The sequence below is a fragment of the Clarias gariepinus genome, chromosome 8 (assembly GCF_024256425.1).
Source record: "Clarias gariepinus isolate MV-2021 ecotype Netherlands chromosome 8, CGAR_prim_01v2, whole genome shotgun sequence".
Taxonomy (NCBI): Eukaryota; Metazoa; Chordata; class Actinopteri; order Siluriformes; family Clariidae; genus Clarias; species Clarias gariepinus.
The window spans coordinates 31,449,787-31,468,003 of record NC_071107.1 but is presented as its reverse complement, the minus strand read 5'-3'; the positions used below and the strand labels follow the sequence as shown (position 1 = coordinate 31,468,003).

The following is an 18,217-nucleotide window of genomic DNA, read 5'->3' as shown; positions in this document are numbered from 1 at the left end:
TGACTGTTTGTGGACTGCAGCCTTCAAATAGTTCCACAGATTTTCAATAGGGTTTAAGTCTGGGTTCTGACTAGGCCACGCAAGGACATTCACTTTTTCTCCTTTGACCACTTTTTATTTAAAAGGGGTGATTTTTTTCTGTACCCACTGTATGTCCAGTAATAACTACCAGTGTCCCGACTAGAAATAAACACCACCTGCTTTGTATTTGTAATAAATCCATTTATGACTCCCAATGTGCCACTAACCTGACCAGAGTGCCTTAAATGTATTTAGTAAGCAAAATACAATAGGATTTAATAAAATTATTTCTAAAAATATATTTTATTGCATTGGTTTTTACACTTAATTTATACAAAAATACCAAGTCCAAAGATTCAGTTCATTAAAAAAAAGGAACTGAAGTTAACGTGCTGAATGTTAATTGGCGCCCCCAGGCGGTCAGTTGTACTATTTTTATTTTTATTATCATCTTTATTCTTCCAACAGCTTTGGATTTTTTATTTTAATAATTTTCTAAATGTCATTTGCGAATACAAGAAAGAGAGGTATACTAATTATCAAACTTACATTTGTGATATATAATAATAAAAAAAATAAATCAAAAGGTCCAGACCTTTTTTTTTTTTTTCAATTAAGTTTGATAAAACCATCCATAGTACGACACTTACTGTTTTTCAGTGGCTCATTACATTTTGCCTACATTTGTTTTGCTGGGATGAAAATCTAAAACAAGAGCCGACACAAACCTGGGTCACAGTGTACACCACACTGAGGGAATGGCCAATAATAAATCCTTTGTATACACAACAGCAATGAAAAACAGGAATTTGATACAAGAATATAATTGATCATTGTTGTTCAATTACTGAAGCTGCACTGCCTTTTTTGTACCAGGCCACTTCTGTGGTAAACTTGTACATTTTAACATGGGGATTGACTCACTAACTACGTTGAGATTGTATATTCCTTTAAAGCCAAAGTTTACCCCTTCGATACAATATTTAATCTTAACAGTCCTCCTGGGCTGAATATAAACAGCAATGAACTGCAAAATTCTGTAGAGCCTTTCAGAGCAGTTGCATTTGGGGATTTTCTTTAAATGTCCAACTGTTTCAAGCAACAGAGCAAATTAAATTAAAGAGGTCACTAGATGCTCGTTTTGATCAGCAGGTGCAAAAGCACAGGGTTCAAGCTATGTTAAGAATGTTAACATTTTAAAGCTTATTAAAATGACCACACAAGGTAGATTTAGATTTGTTTAATTTCCATTAAAAATTTTTACAGATTCCAACAAAACAGGCGAGTAAGTTTAAAGCACAATAAAGCTCAGGATCATGTGACTGACCAAAAAAAAAAAAAAAAAAAAAAAAAAGACACAAACTGGGCGTGCAGTCAGACGAACTTATTAGGGCCTTAAAGTCAATAGATGCTTTACAAAACAATGACTAACACAACCTAATTAGGGTGAAAAATTTGTCAGTAAAAACAAGCTCATAAATCAGTTTACTCCCTGATGGCTATAGCAGTCAGGGTCCACAAGGAAATTAAATCTATTATGAAGGTCATTTACTTCCTCTTTTTTTTAAGCAGCTTAAAGGGAGGGAAGGGGAAAAAAAAAAAAAAAAGAAAAAGAAAACTAAATCTATCCCACACACACTTCTCAAAATGTCAGCAGTTCAAGAAGATTCAGTTCAAGTTCAGTTGAGTAGGGAAAAAATAAATTCACCCTTCTCCATAGTACTTTTTTCCTTCCTTAAGTGGCAACTTGATCCCTCCCTGGATGGCTAAATTACTCAAGTTTTGATTACACTATTATAAATCCATTTCACCATCTAAAAATAGAGGAAGGGCTAATTGTATTTCATTTTTTTTGTAAAAGCGACAAAGCGCTACAGAAAGTCTCCTTTTGCTCCTAAAATCAGTTTGTGCACTCCATTTTAGCTCCACACATGACGTCTGCAGTGGGTCACCGCCTGAAACACAAAAAGTTCCTTTAGTATAGTAAATCATGTCATTTTTTGATCACCGCCCACGTTAATACCCAAAACTCTACCGTATTTGCAGTATATAATGGATTGTACAGCTTTGAATGATTAGGAAAAAAAAAAAAAATAAATAAAAATGAGCAAGCCTTCAGATGTCCTAATTTGGTTTAATTTAAGTTATATGTTTAAATGCAAGTTTCTCACATTGTCCAAGAGTACTGTATAACCTGAATTTTATTATGAAAATCCTACGGGGGAGGGGGGGGGGTATACTCACATTACAGCGGGTGGCAGTCTCCATGTTTTTGCACCAGAAGGCTGGGCCCCAACTGCACTGTTCAACACCTAGCAGCATCTTCAGTGCACCAGGGCATGCACCCAGCTTCTGCATTAGCACATAACACAGAACATTCAAAACAAGCCCTACACTATGTTTTAACAGTCACAAGAAAAGCAATATCTTTCTACTGGCATATAGGTTTAAACTACTTTCAATAACAGGCATCACGCTACACAAGTCCTTTAAGACACTGCATAAAACTGCATATATAACAAACGAGTACCAGGGGATCTTACCATGCAGACAAACTCAGGATCAAGGGCCTGGAGCAGCAGCTGGATAAGCAGAGGCTCATATTGTTCAACGAGCTGGTCACACTGCACACAGTAGAACACATTCATTAAATGCAAATCAGCCCTTCAAACTGTTAACAAATCATGATTAGCTTGCACCATGGGCACGCAGCATCCCTGAGTGCTTTTTTTTTTTATTACTAATGACCATTTATCTACATGAAGTTGAATAAAATGGTAAAAGGTCATGCACCAAAGTCTCAACACACCTGAGTTTTATATTCATCAGGCAGAAAGTTGCAGACTTTCTTCACAGCCTCCTCAATCTGAGCTTCTGTGGCGTTCTTCTCCAGGAGGTTATCTATATAGCGCACTGCCATCTTGCACACATCACAGAATCCACCGGCCTTAAACTCAGATTTCTCCATTACAGCTAAAAGAGAACACATACAGGCGGGGAGAGTTAAGTCATAAGGAGATAACAGGCAGCCCAAACAAAACGGTTTTGTTCACAGACTGAAACTCACGGATAAAGCTGCGACTTGCGTCCTTGCAAAGCCCCAGAATGCCGCAAACAGTCTTGGGATCAGCTTCCTGAAGCAGCAGTTCAATGATTGCCTGGCCATAGGTCTCGATCAGTTCTTTGCACTGAGCAGAAAGAGTGGAGGGCAGGAGGCTGCACACTTTCTCCACAGCTTGCACCACTTCTTCCTGGAAGTCCATATCAAAGCCTCAGAACATTATAATAGGAAACTATAGGGCATGGATAAGGAATATTAGGCGAAATAAGAATTTATTTAATACTAGTATGATTAAACTATGTGAAAAGTACAGGGAAAGCCTTTCAGTACAGAGCAGAATGACATACCTCAGTGGTCTGGTCCTGGATTAAACTTTCAAGCTGCTTCATCACAAACTCACAGATGGCACACTGAGGGGACTCACGGGCACGCACCATCTTCTGCACAGAAACAAAAACAAATGTTTGAAACAAATTGAAATGCATACCCGCAATACGAGTACTAAACATAACCTGATATTTAACATGCTTCAGAAAGAAACTATTACTACTGCAAGGACATCACATTCCAACACGCTTTTACTTTAAAAAAAATACAGTCGGAGGTCCTCAAGCTTCCTCAATCTTCATCCTGTAGTGCGATTGATAACTGTAGTTGAAGATTTACCTTGGCAGGCTTGAGAAGAGACGCCTTTTCCAATTTAATGGCCGCGATGGTTTTCTTTGGAGCGATGGATTTAGCAGGAAGCAGATTCAGCATGGGCACGGATTCAGGGGTGGAGTCACAGAAACCAGCACGGCAGCAGATGTCTTTGGGTTGCTACACAAAGCAAAGAGGGACTAGATGAGAATTTTTAGGAAATATAATGTAGCTCGAGTATTAGTAATTGGAAGATGTGCAATCAAACGAGAAACACCTGGTCTGTATTAAAGCTAGAGCAGTTCTAGATTCAGTCAGTGGTTAAGGTTGTGAATTGATCACAAATACAATCCCTGGTTTAGTATAAAAGGAAATAGTCCATATTTCAGTTAAATGGGAAAAAAGAAGGAAACAACTTTGTGGCAGAAATGCGGTATAATTAAGCACCTTTTCTGCACCAAAAGCAAACTAACCTGTTTGGGTGCATCACAGCTCCAACAGCGCTAATGAATAGAAGAATTTGACTAAAGTAGTGAAACTTGGCATGTCAGTTCAATAATTCGGGCTGTGGTTTTATCGTTCAAGCAAATGACTTAAATAAAAAAATAAAAAAATAAAACTACATAAGTTCCAATAGAGATAAACATGACTTGTTATTTCCATAAGGCGGCATGGTGGCTTAGTGGTTAACACTGTTGCCTTGCACCTCCAGGGTCTGCGTTTGACTACCGGCCAGGTTTGATTCTAGCCTCAGTGTGCATGGAGTTCCTATGTAGTTTAGCGCCGTGTTAGAATTGTATTAGGACACATTTTCAAAATGCTTTAAATAAAGCAGATAGATGTTGGTTCCGAGTCAGACATGCACATTCTTGACTGTCGGATCATGCAGGGCAGTTTATAGCCTCCAGTGTAACTAGACATGCAAAATATGTTGGGTGATTGTAATGTGTTAAAGATGGAACAGGGAAAATCTGATAAAAATGTTAAAAAGAAAATAACGGAAGCCCAACTCCAGTCTCAGAGCCACAGTTTAACTGCTTCCAAAAATGGCATGATTGTTATTTTCTAAATCTTCTCATTTGGCACAAAATAGCAAGTGTCAATTCCAGCCTTAATTCTAAAGACAAATACTATTAAACTTGAGTTGAGCTACCTGGTGTTAAAAAAAAAAAAAAAAAAAAAAAAAAAAAAAAAACACATCAAAACTAATGGATGCATGCTACCAAAAAATGTTAATACATGTTATAATGTGTTGAACATTCTCTGAAAAAGACTTATGGCTGTAGCAGGTGAAATGAAAGCACAACTCAAGAAAAAACTAACAATAGTTGGTTTATAATGCAGGCCATCTATCTACAAATAGCACAGATCAGCCACTAGTGCCAGAAGATGAGGGGGGTAAAAAATAAATTAATCAGTATGAAATGAGCAGAATGCAGACACCTACCTTTTCCTGTGGGCCAAAGGGAAAGCAAAGAGAAAAGTGATTAGAAAATTGTCTAAGACCAGCAGACAGGCTGAGTGGCTGTAAGACTGGACATGGGCTTATCATCAGGGCCAGTCAGGCTCAGTGTACAGATACATATTAAATACAAAAAAAAGGAAGCTAGACAAAAAAAAAAAAAAAAAAAAAAAAAGTATTAAATATCCTTGCTCTCGTGTCAAAGGCGAAATGAACCAGACGGCACTCACCATGGACATGAGCTGCTGTAAAATAAGAGGCGCGTACTGGCCGACATACTGCTTGCACTGTGGAAGAGAGACACAGCAAAGGGGGGCATGTGAGATGATCATGATTTAAGTGCAGTCTAAACAGATAAACAGTTTGACTCGTAGTGATTAGTATTATATTAATATGGGCAAACCCCAAGTCTAATCATTAAAAACTAACTCAAGGTGCTAATCTCGGTCCCCGCATAACCGAGGATGCTTAAAATACCACAGAAGGTGTTTATTACTGGTGCCGAGGAAATCCTACAGAGATTATAATTCACAGTAAGCTTTGAAAGCCATAGTTACTTATTACTTTTTTTTTTTTTTTTTTTAAATGCCATGCCAGCTTCCATGGCTATATTCATGGCGAGAAGCATTTTTGTTATTTAAAAACTACTGTAGACATGATGTTGAAGTTTTAATTTTTCTAAGAATTTTAAAACCATATTTGAATTTACTTGTTCAAAAACTTTTTTTTAGAGTATCAACAGAATAAAACAAGTTCCTTAAAGGAGTAAAAGAGCTGCAGTCAAATAAAAATCTGGGTTTTGCATGATGAACATTGTGGTGGATTTTCTCTTGACCGTAAAAATGAGTGTGTTGCTTGTGTGTGTCCAATCCTGCATTTTGTATAGGTCACTTTATCCCAGCGATTGTTTAAAAGGAAAAGTTACTCAATAAAATTATTGCGCCAAGTCAAATAATGTGAAAACGATTTCCCTGTAAATGAGCCTGGACCATGATGACTGAAAACCCCTAACTACAAAGAAACTTGAACTCTTACAAGATCAGAAAATTCACGACCCAGCAAGTCACACTGGCTCTCAATCTCCTCAATCAGTGAGTTGATGAAGGAGGCATTTTTCTTAGCTTCGTCTTGAACGTCGGTGATGAACTTCACACAGTCGTCGCACAAAACGCCACTCTCCTGACAAAACAGTTCCGATCAGCGGTCGTTATTCATACAACACGTTAAATGCACTCATAAAACAGACTGAAGGGTCTAAGCTCACCCCTTTGGTGGTCTCCTTCTCCTTAATGGCATTCTCTTCGGGGTAAAGGAGCTGAGGGATGTTGAGAAGTAAGGGACCAACCCTCTTGGACAAATCCATCTTAGGAATCTCATTGGACATGAGTTGTGCTTTGGCAAGAACCTCCTGCTGGGTTTTACACAGGCCTAGGGCACTACATACAACATCTGGGTCATCCTGAAAAATGGCAGAACATGAACGGAAAAAAAAAAACCTTTAAAGCAATTTTAACATCATTTAGCGCACATGAAACAGGAAGACGCATTTCAACTTTTTATAGGACAGGAACAAAGAGTGGCTTGGCCCTGTTGCTGCAGCCAACTTTAGCCTGAGATTCTTTCACTTCCTCAAGACTAAAAACAGCAGAGGTTAAATGCACACTGGAATAAGCAGCACACTAAACCACAGGGGTTTAATAAATATTAATGACAGCTCAGTCATCATCAATTCGAATAATACAGCAAATCAGGTGTTGGCTCTTGAGAAACTCAACTAAAGGCCGAGGTCAGAGTTGTCATTTAGTCCAACTTACCAGTTCTCCCTTAATAATGTCAATGAGGACAGGGTAGTAGTTGTCAACGATTTCCTTGCACTGAGCAGCCAGGCCTTCATCTGGAATCAGCTGGCATGCTTTCTCAAGGTAGCCCAGGATCTCAGCCTACACACATTAAAAGCTTAAAGACTGCCTTTTTGGTATATTAAAAGTAATGATAAATTCATTAAAGCCAAGTGTAATGTCTTTTTTTTTTTTAATCAAGACAGAACCCTCACCCCTGTGGAGTTGTCCTTAATCAGCTGGTCCACAACAACCAACAACTCCTTGCACAAGTCACATGGCACTGATTTCTACAAAAGAAGAGTGTCATTCAGAAACTGACCCACCCCCAAAATGTTTATTTATATATATATATATATATATATATATATATATATATATATATATATATATATATATATATATATACATATATATACACATACACACACACACACATACATATACACACACGAGTTATGGGCCACATAGAAAAACTAAACTGACCATATGAGGTTGGTTCCAGACGTTTTGACGGCAGTGGGAGACAGCGCCACAAAGGGAAGCAGTTTTGGCGTTTTGGCACCAGTACGGAGGTCCATTAGCACACTGCTCAGTTCCCAGCAGAGGGCTGGCCAAGGCTGAAAGAGAATATTAATTTGTCCATTACCTTTCACTAAACAATCAGTGGTGTTGGGTTTATAATATCATGCTCCAAACCCAAACAGTTTTAAGTAATTATACTTCCTTTTACCCTGCACTCCAGAGGCTCTGAGAAATCCCCCCCCCCCCCCCCAAAAAAAAAAAAAAAAAAAAAAACTCTTTGCAGGGTAAGGCTAGAGAAATACAAATCAAGTTGGTCACTACAGACAAATTAATCCTGGTAGTTATCTTCTGAGTAAGCAGAAACTCAAAGTTCCCCCTTCACTGCTGTCGCCGAATCGTCTAGCGAATAGTGTATTTAGCCAACCAGTGATCTCCACACATTAATACAATTTTTAAAACAAGCATGTAGTTATTCAGGAAAAGCATTCAATTCAAATTTATTTATATAGCGCTTTTAACAATGGTCATTGTCTCAAAGCAGCTTCACAAAAACAAAATTCATGGAAGTGTGTATGTGTGAGAAAAATGTGTCTAGATAATAGTGAGATTGTCCCTGATGAGCAAGCCAAGGGTGATGGCAACAGTGGCAAGGAAAAACTCAGATGGCAATAGGAAAAAACCTTGAGAGAAACCAGACGTAACAGGGAACCCATCCTCATATGGGTGATAACGGATAGAAATTATAAACATGTGTTATGCAGCTGAAAGTTCAATAATAAAAAAAATATATATTTAAAAAAAAAATTCCCTGAGTAAGAGAACATCACCCTGGGCAAACATGTGACAAGACCGTTAACTGGGGGAAAAAGGTACTTTTTAAGTAATCAGCTCTCTCCAGATAAGCCAGTGTATTCATTACACTCTGAGCTCAGTACTTCAGCTAATCAAGCATGGAATTATCACAGCAGATAAGTAGGGAACAGTTAAAGAAATTTTTAAACAACCTGAAACCATTTGACGAGATTAAAATATGAGTACAAGTCTGTCACTGACTCCATCACATGACATGCAATTCAGCACTATGAGCAATGGCAACTACAAAGTTGACATTTAGAAAATAAGTTTCCGCTTATTTACGGACCAGTACTGGCTGCTTCAATCGCGCGCCATTTCAGTGCTGCTGCACTTATTTGTAAACTGGTTAAAGTGTTGTTGCGCCATATCAGAATAAAAGCTCTGTGCTGTAGGCCACTAACCCAGCTAAAGAATGATGCCTGCTTTCACAAAATTATACAAGGCCTACACGAGGCCTAATTTGGACTCCAATGGACAGATTGAGTGATAAATTTAAGGAGAGCCATGCATTAGTTACATGTAAATGATCAGAGACACACCCTGGTTCAACAAAAAAACAGAAGAAACTGACTGCCCAAATTACAGTTGACTGACTATTGTAAACAGTGATCAAAGTTTGATTTGGTTATATTTTTAAGGCTGAATATTGGAATGGAGATAAGACATCATGCAATTTATCAGACATGTTTATCCATCCCTGCACCTGCTTGCCCTGTACAACATGCTGCCAGTTTGAACGGGGAGAAAAAAATAATCTTGTGATGCACAAATTTATTTACATAACTGAGAAGCAAAAAGAAGAGTCATATTACCAGATAATGTTTTTACAGAAATTGTAATAGATCATTTAATGTGTGTGCTGAAGAGATATAGGGCAACTGAGGCAAACTAAGCCAAAAGATTACTGTTAGATGCTTTGAACATCACACAGAGTGCTTTTTTAGATATTGTACAGATTTAAGATGGATGAACCTGGAGTCATTTCAGATTGCCACAACAAGCACGCAAGACATTTATGAAAGCCACTATCCAGGCCAATAGTTATGTATTTAAAAAAAAAAAAACACTTTAAAAACTAACATGTGTAACAGAGGTTACACCCTCAATCCATGCACCTTTGAAATGTGGCTATAAACATACGATTAAGTGGGATTCATCATGTTGCTGTATGAGGCCCAATGTCTATGATGGGACACAAAATGCCCTTGTTAAGATAGTCAGCATTTATTAAGGCTTTAATAGCCCTACAAAACCTAAAGAGAGTCTTTTAAGCTGCAAAGTTCAATCATGAGACCTAAATGAGTTTATAAAGACAAAAAAAAAAAAAAAAGGGCACAATCCATGGTCAGGCTGTTGACTTTGATCCACTTGTCAAATGAACAAAACAGAATTTGACCATGGGGTACTTTCTGTAGTCGATAGTTGACAGTCACCAACTATTAAAAATAAAAGAAACCACAGATTATTTTGTACCATCAGTCATGCTCTGCTGCATACCACAACTACAGGAAGAGTAGCACGAAGCTGGCGTCACTCTTTTCACATGCATCATATCAAGAAACACCGTCAAAGGCTATCAAGTTAAGCACAAGAGAACACACAAAAGCCTGCATGCAACAGTGTTGCATTAGACACAACCCTTGACACATTCATAATCACATGGCAGAAAGTCTGGCATTGCCAAGTCCTCCCCCCACCAAAACCTGAAGTGAAACTGTGGGTGTAGTGAAGATCACAAAACAGGGAACAGAAAAAATGATGTGGAACTACTTTCAGATCTCAGACTTGGCCCCCTCAAGACCTCACTGCATTCAAATATAGAAATTACATTTTCTACCAAACTACATTGTGTGTATATTGTTCAAATATCCTCATTTAAGGACTGTTTGTGTTGGGCTTTAGATCAAATTCAATATTAATCAGGTAACTAGACTGAGGAGAAAAAAAATAAAGAGGAAGCGTCACAACATTAAAGTCTGTGTTTCAGTCTTATGGATAGCACCATTCTATAGGATTTAACACCAGACAACTTGACTTCATAGCCTGATTTTTTTTCTTTACTGTTCCTTTTATTATAAGAAAATACATCAGTGACTTGGTGGCATTAATGAACAGCACATTGGTTTGTATTTTTATTTATTACAGTTTTATGTAACGCTGTTAAACATCCTTGGGACAAAATGGCACCATCTTACTTAAAATTTCAGGGTGCTGCTAACCTGCTAACCCCTTCACATCTCTTAAGCACACTGCAAAATGGCAACATTTTGTGAAAACTCTTTCCCGAAAACTTGCAAAATTATAGATTTACACAGGACTGACAAGAGGTGTTTCTAAATGTAGTGCCCATGTCTTCTGATCAAGCATTCAGCATTACCCATGTGACAAACACCTTAACCATTCAGCGGCGCTTGACCCTGATTTATCACCATACTGTACATGACACCTTCACAGCAAGGACTGTTTTTTTTTGTTGTTTTTTTGTAACCATTTCCTTCTTTAGCAACTTGGTGAAATCAAGGAACAGCACATTGTGAGCATATATAAAACTTATTACAGTTACATTTAACATTGTGAAATGGCTTAAAGGCTTCAATGTTTCACAGGACGGCTTTAAGTTGTAGGTTGTTTCCTCACCCCGCCTGCCCTGAGGCTAAACACACCGTAAAATGACACTGCTTAGCGTAGATTAACATAGCACTCAGACAGGAGGCTCCTTCCACAAGGTGTTTCTAAATGGAGTGTCCATCACACAAGCACCTGAGCTGTTAATATATACCTGAGGTGATTCCTGAACAGGTCTGTTGATTAATCTATTTTCAGAGCTGCTGGTGTAGAGATTTAGTCAACACCAGCTGACCAATCACGGTAAGAGCAGTCAGGCGTCGATATGTTGAGTCATTGGACAGGAGTTTTTACAAGCAGGAGTAGACCTGTCTATTGTGTAGAGGTAAACGAGAATATATAAGAACTATAGTAGCGTAATAGCTGTTGACGGAACAGTAATGGAAAACTAATGGCTTAAACATAAGACTAGGGGGAAACGGCAAAAAAAAAAAAAAAAAATAGATAGCCTTAAAAACTCTTACCCAGCCTTATTTTTTGCTAAATCACTATAGGGACTCAAACCCCATCCGATTAAAAAAAAAAAAAAGCTCGCGCGCAGTTAAAAATACACCTAGCAACTAATCAAACTGCGTCACAATGTACGGCTTTTTATAGTTAAAAAAATATTTTATCCTAAATATGTTCTTTTAATAAAATTCTCATCACCACCCGAACAGGGTTCAACAACAAAACTCGCGTCACTTGTTTGCGTTACAAAGGCTCGAGCTCCGCCATGTTAGCTAGCAAGCTAACCGATCAGCGTTACACAATCATGTCACTACACACACCAAAAGCAGTTGTGTGAAAAACACTCGGAGTAAATGAATTACCCGTGGAGGCCAAAAGAAGCGTAAGAAGGAGCATGTTGAGTTCTCAGTGCTGAGCTCCTTTATCCAGTGTAAGTTCTCTCTGTCTCAGTACTGCGGAGTTCGTCGGTTTCCTGACGCTGCTGCACTGCGGTACAGCGGCCACAACTCTGGGTTTAAGCCTCTGCTAGTCAGGTGACGCAGACCCGCCCGACCACGTGACCTCGAAGAGGCGCGTGACTACTCAACCGGTTAGCTAACCGGTTAACTTGATAACGGACAATCATGGTTAATAAACTAGAACTGGTTTAACACACACATACACACACACACACACACACACATATATATATATATATATATATATATATATATGTGTGTGTGTGTGTTAACTAAATAATACACTTAATAAAAAACAAATCATAAGAAATAACAAACCTTGAGGTGCTTTAACATTAAACATTTGTGTGTGTGTGTGTGTGTTTGATTGCTACGTTTGGTTGGTTCCTGTTTTGCAGCTATAACAGCTTCCACTTTTCTTGGAAGGCTGTTCACAAGATTTTTTTGTGTTTGTATTCAGCCAAAAAAAAATTTAATAAATGTATACACACTTTAGGAAATCCAACATTCCTACAACATTTAGCTTCAAGATTTATTGGTCTTAAGTCATATTCAAATATTCTGAGACACTGAATTTTGGGTTTTCATTAGCTGTAAGTCATAATCATCAAAATTAAAAGAAATTAACACTTAAAATATATAAATCTGTACTTAATGAATCTATACGATTTATGAGTTTTATTATACACTCTAAATAAGAATAGTTATATTTTGAATTTAGGAGAAATATTGTCAGCAGTTCACAAAAAAATGAAACAAAATTGGTCATCTCAACAATACATGCACCTGCAAGAAAAAGAAAAAAAACATAAGAAACTGATTATTTTTGCCAGCGGTCTCTTATTTTTTTATTTTTTCCAGAGCTGTACACACACACATGACTGCAATGACATTGTATCTAAATACATATACTTTGATAAGGAGTTGGTCCCCTTTTTGCAGCTATAACAGCTTCCACTCTTCTTGGAAGGCTGTCCACAACATGTTGAAGTGATTCTGTGGGAATTTCTGCCTATTCATTCTGCAGAGCGTTTATAAGATCAGGCACTGATGTTGGAAAAGGAGGCCTGGCTCACAATCTCCGTTCCAGTTTATCACAAAGGTGCTCGACAAGGTTGAGGTCAGGATCCTGTGCGCGGCAGTCAATTTCTTCCACACTGAACTCATCACACCATGCCTTTATTGACCTTGCTTTATGCACTGGGCCTGGGATAAGGGGCATGATTGAAATGCCTGAATTCAATAAACAACAGGTTTAAACCCGGGATGTAATACCAAAATTCTGTTTGCTGCTATGCAATGGCAACCAATGTTTGTTTAAGTAGAGCAGTCGACAACAGCTTCACCAACTTCTGTCATACTGTGAACGTGTCACAGGCATTCCTTACTGACTGTAACAGTAGACACTTGGACATGTTGTCTACATGTCCAACCACCCCGCCCCCCCCAAAAAAAACAAAAAAAAAAACACGTAGAGCATAGCTACTGAAACGCCGGCGTGCAGCGGGCATCCCTCAGCGGTAACAGTAGACAGTATCAACCGCAGGTAATGGTAGCACGCAAGTGTCATTTATGATGTGTTTAGTTAATGAGAACACTCAGTGAACAAAATGTCCCTTTTAATGTCTGTTTTAAGTTCCGGTAAAACATAAACTTTAGGACTCCTAGACAAACCAACACAGATTTGCTTAAATACTTCCCTAAAAAAAAAAAAACTTCCTCATCTTGTGATGCACACAATTTATTTACATTGCTAATCTACTGCATACTTTTTGTTGGGTTTACGAATGAGTGTGTCCAAATTAGTTCAAATAAGTTTTAAGATTAAAAAAAGAAGGATTATTGTTCGTTGTGTTCACTGCACCTTGATACACGTACCGGCCAGGCCGGCGTTTTGTGTCTGTGTCACATTCATTCTGTACATGAAAAGAATTAATCAGTCATAGAGAGACCGGAAACAGATTTTCTGGTTAACCAAAAGGGTTCCAGCAGACACAAGCTGTTTGGATGTATATTCTACCTGAGTACAGGCTACAGGAGTTGTTATCATGTAAGTCTCTACAGTAGGAAGCACAATGAGGGTGTAATTATATTATAAAACTTTATATTGTAGTGTTCATTTAATCTGTATAGTTCTTGAATGTTGGGTGCTTCCTGTGGATTGTTTGTCAACAAATGTAGTGTCATTATTTCAGTACCTTTAAAAGTCATCAACAGCTGAAACCAAATTAAAAATTTGTGTGACTATGCATCAACATACTCGTCCAATAAACCGGATTCTGATACGTTTGTCTGTGTGAGTGGATCTGTTGAGTGTGAAAGCTGTTCTGTTCGCTAAGCTCCTTTCCAAAAAGAAAAAAAAAATCACGTTAAATAAAGCAAGTTTCACAGCTTAGTCATCACTAACGACAAAGGCTACTTAATCAAGATTACCTGCCTTAACAAATAAGTTTGTTTGATCAAATTGAGTGTGAAGGCATCCTATTAGTTTAAGAGGTTCTATTTTTATATAGATGTTGATTATTTAGGTAATACTGTTCCAGTCACTGAGCCAACTTGTCTCTTTTGGTGGCTCCTCCGAAGGCCATTTTACTTGCATTAAATCTAAAAATAACATTTTAGATTATCTCTGTAACAATGCATTTAAAAGGCTAAAACATGGGAAATCTGAAGCTGTAAGGTCAATCGATTATATAAAAAGAGAGAAGTGACATGAAAACAGAGAAATAAATATACACTGTACTCAGGTGATCATGGACATTCAGCACTTCATATGGAAAATTCCTTTATATTAATTCAGTGTCTTGACAAACCTCAGTCAGTAGTTACTTGCACATCAATACACCCTTTTCTAACACTGTAAAAAAAAAAAAGAAAAAAAAAAAAGAAGAACAGGAGCATGTGTGTGTTTATTTAACAGGGAGGCATGCAACACACTAGGGAGTATTCGATATTACATCTGTGTGTGTGGGGAGGGGGGATTCTGGAAAATTGAAACTGAAAGAGTGGTTCGGGGAGCATGAAGAATCATTTTTACACATGAACTGTAAAAATCAAAAGTAAAGGCAATCAATTTAATATTAGAGCGTGAAACTTTTTTTGTGGCAAGGTGTGTAATAGTTATTAAACTTAAGCAGGCCCAGTAGAGAACAAGGGAAACATTTTCACACATTAAAGAGTTCCTGTTCCAACATTCTCATATGATTTAATCAGATCTGTGATTACAGTTGATGGCATTACTGCGCAGGTAAACATTCAATCTTAATCAAACTCAGTGCCTCAATTTGCTTTAGTATAATTTAATTAACAACTATATAATTGAGCCTAAAGGCCTAGGTTTTATCCCTTTTATTAAGTTTTATTTTGTACAATTTTCTATTCATTTGTCAGCAGCATGTACATATATTTCTGTAAAGCTTTTTAAAGTGTTGACTTATTAGACACAAAATAAACAAAAATTTTAAAAAGATTACTTTATTTATTCATTTCTCATAATAAACTCTCACACAAACAGTTGAAATTCGGGAGAAACCCAGCAGCTCATCTTCTTCCTTATAGACCTGAGCAGGGGGAAAGAGGAAGAGGGAATATAAGTTTCTCTCACTTCTCAGGTTGGAAAACAATACACAAATGAGACTGCGTATTGTTCCAGTGGTCATGTGTTACCAGTGGAGTTGTCCTTTGTAATCCAACAGTCATAAGACTGATGTCTTGAACCCAGTATGACAGTGTGAAACTGTGAGAATAAGTGAAATTTTGAATGTCTTCTTTAAAATAAATAACTGTTAGAAAATTATGCTCATAATGCACCACAACACACAATGCTTAGACAGCAGGGAGTCACTGATATTGCTTTGTCAGTCACTTTGCATATCTAAAATGCAGACAAGGATGTGACAAAAGTGCAGATTCAGGGTCAAAAGTGTGACTCAGTTGTCTGTCTTTTTTCCCCTCACATTTACTGACTGGTCATTTTATTAGGTAAGCTTATAATATCGGTAGAAGTTGCAGATTAATTTATTGGGTCAAACGGTCTTTCTGGAATTTTTAAACACCTCTATGTCACTATCATAGGGATGGGAATCACCATGAACCACTCGACACAATATCACTATACCTAGGTGCCGATTTGATCTGTATTGTGATTCTATATGTATAATGATTTTACAAATATCCCAATTTTATATCAAATATTTTGTTTTCATAAATAATTTACTCCTATCACACTGGATGGAGTGCTTCCTCCCAATGTGTGAATAGTTTACATTTATTCTGCCACCTGGGGGATTAGACAGAAACAACATCATTTCACCACTTCAAATGCAAAAATATATACATCAATAAAAATTTAATTAAAAAATCAATTGGTATGATGCTCATACTAGACGAGATGAATTCTGGGGTAGCTTTGGCCTTCCAAAAACTAATCAATCACTGTTTGGTTTGAATTGTGGGCCGAAGATGACAAAATTTCAGTGACCGTGTGATTTCCAGCCACTTAGGACACTTGTAGGAGATCAGGGATGACAGATCGAATTAACTGTTCAATCCAGTTTAATACTTTAGAATCTGACGAACTGACTACAAAGAATCTATGCAGCTAAACTCAATGTTATTAGTTTCCAGGCCAATTTAATGCGTTTTAATCGTTTAATCGCAATTTAGTTAATAATGGTTTAGTACTTTTTAATACTAGGCATTATCTGGTTAATGCATTAGCGATTTTTATAAGTATGTCAACCTTTGGAAAACCCTCAACTGCTCAGATAGTGTAATGAGATAAAACATATGTCATTGTGAATAAGGGCATCTGCCAATTTTAGTACATGATAATGATACAGACCTGAGGGAGGAATGAACCCTCGAGCCTGGAGGTGCAAGGCGATAGTGCTAGATACAAAGTACCAAAATAAGCGTTATGCGCATCACTAAGCTGAAAACACTGGGTATGAGGTGGTAAAACCAATCTAAAGTCCATCACAGGCCATTCTGCACATGCACATTCACATCTACTGGCAATTTACTGAAGCCAAACCAACTACATACGCTTTTTAATCGGTAAGAGGAAACCGAAGGACATGGAGGAAACCTGAAGACACATGAAAAAAACCCAGACACAAAGGGAACAAGCTGCAAGGTGGCATTACTAGATCAAGGGAATTCATATAAAGACGGATGATTTGCCTAGAGCTCGTGCCATAACACATCATGTGGTAAGTGTAAAGGCTCACTTTTATGCAAAGTCATCTGGTGCTGGTGTGTGAAGGTGGGGGACCGCAGCACGGGGCTGTAGGGAGCTCTGTGTCCTTCTTCAACACCGTCTGCCGCACCACGTCCACGTCTCTCTCCAGGTGATTCAGTAAGGGGGTCAGGACTGACGGCGAGGCGTGGAAGTCGATGAGGAAGTATGCTGCGCGCGTGTGCCGCTGGTTGTGTTTGCTGATCTTGTACGGTAGCCTCCTCTCCCCGAGGTTCTCCAGGTTCCTGACCACAGCGCCGCGCTCCATCAGACTCTCCACCGTGCGCCTCAGCACCGCCGCCGTCTCCGGCCTCTGCATGGCCTTCAGCACCAGAGACAGCTCGTAACGAGGCATTATCACCCGGGGGTTAAACCTGGATCAGGGCGGTCAGGATCACACGCAGGACTAATAATCTCTCCTGGAAGCAAAAATAAAACAGTGAACTCACTATGAGACACACGACGCCGCCACTATAATTTGAAGGTAACCATGAAGCGTTCTTCTTCGCCTGTTTCCCCCAACTTTTCCCTCTTCTTCACTAGTTTCGTGACGATTGTCACATGTTTGATGCATTTCCGCCACCTACTGGACTGGAATGTGTAGGGTATGGATTAAAGAAGACATTTAATAATAATTTTTTTATTTTTTTTTAAATATTTAAAATATATTAAATATTTAATGTCCTATTTTAAAAAGTGATATTAAAGCGGTAAAGCCATGTGTTTTTTTTAGAGTGGAATAAAGAAAATTATATTTAAAAATAAATGTAAGAACCACAAAAAGGAGATAGGTAAATTACTTGCGTTTTTAGAAATAATGGATTAGATAGATAGATAGATAGATAGATAGATAGATAGATACTTTATTAATCCCGCAGAAATCCCCACTTCGCTACTCCCTATTTAAGTGCTCTGACTGTAGAGAGATCACAGCGCCCCCTGTCGTGTTTTGAGGTCGTGTTACACTCGCTATAATTTCCTTTAAAAAATAAAAGGCAATACATCCCACCGTGCCTCAAAATACATTTATTAGTGTTAAAGGTA

The 18,217-nt window shown here is 38.0% G+C and overlaps 2 protein-coding genes across 2 annotated transcripts; both read right to left on the bottom strand.

The window, feature by feature from the left end:
• Positions 1 to 1,246: 1,246 nt before the first annotated feature.
• On the bottom strand, positions 1,247 to 12,020 carry psap (prosaposin). The gene is made up of 14 exons (XM_053502351.1): positions 11,839 to 12,020; positions 7,508 to 7,641; positions 7,237 to 7,311; positions 6,998 to 7,123; positions 6,448 to 6,642; positions 6,219 to 6,362; positions 5,414 to 5,470; positions 3,749 to 3,901; positions 3,430 to 3,522; positions 3,089 to 3,272; positions 2,831 to 2,994; positions 2,565 to 2,645; positions 2,266 to 2,373; positions 1,247 to 1,976 (listed from the first exon to the last, which is right to left on the bottom strand). The coding sequence occupies exons 1-14, from the start codon at positions 11,870 to 11,872 to the stop codon at positions 1,941 to 1,943; spliced, it is 1,584 nt and encodes a 527-aa protein (XP_053358326.1). The 5' UTR covers positions 11,873 to 12,020; the 3' UTR covers positions 1,247 to 1,940.
• A 3,093-nt stretch (positions 12,021 to 15,113) lies between these two features.
• mrps6 (mitochondrial ribosomal protein S6) lies at positions 15,114 to 17,718 on the bottom strand. The gene is made up of 2 exons (XM_053502437.1): positions 17,166 to 17,718; positions 15,114 to 15,494 (listed from the first exon to the last, which is right to left on the bottom strand). The coding sequence occupies exon 1, from the start codon at positions 17,526 to 17,528 to the stop codon at positions 17,178 to 17,180; it is 351 nt and encodes a 116-aa protein (XP_053358412.1). The 5' UTR covers positions 17,529 to 17,718; the 3' UTR covers positions 15,114 to 15,494; positions 17,166 to 17,177.
• Positions 17,719 to 18,217: the final 499 nt, after the last annotated feature.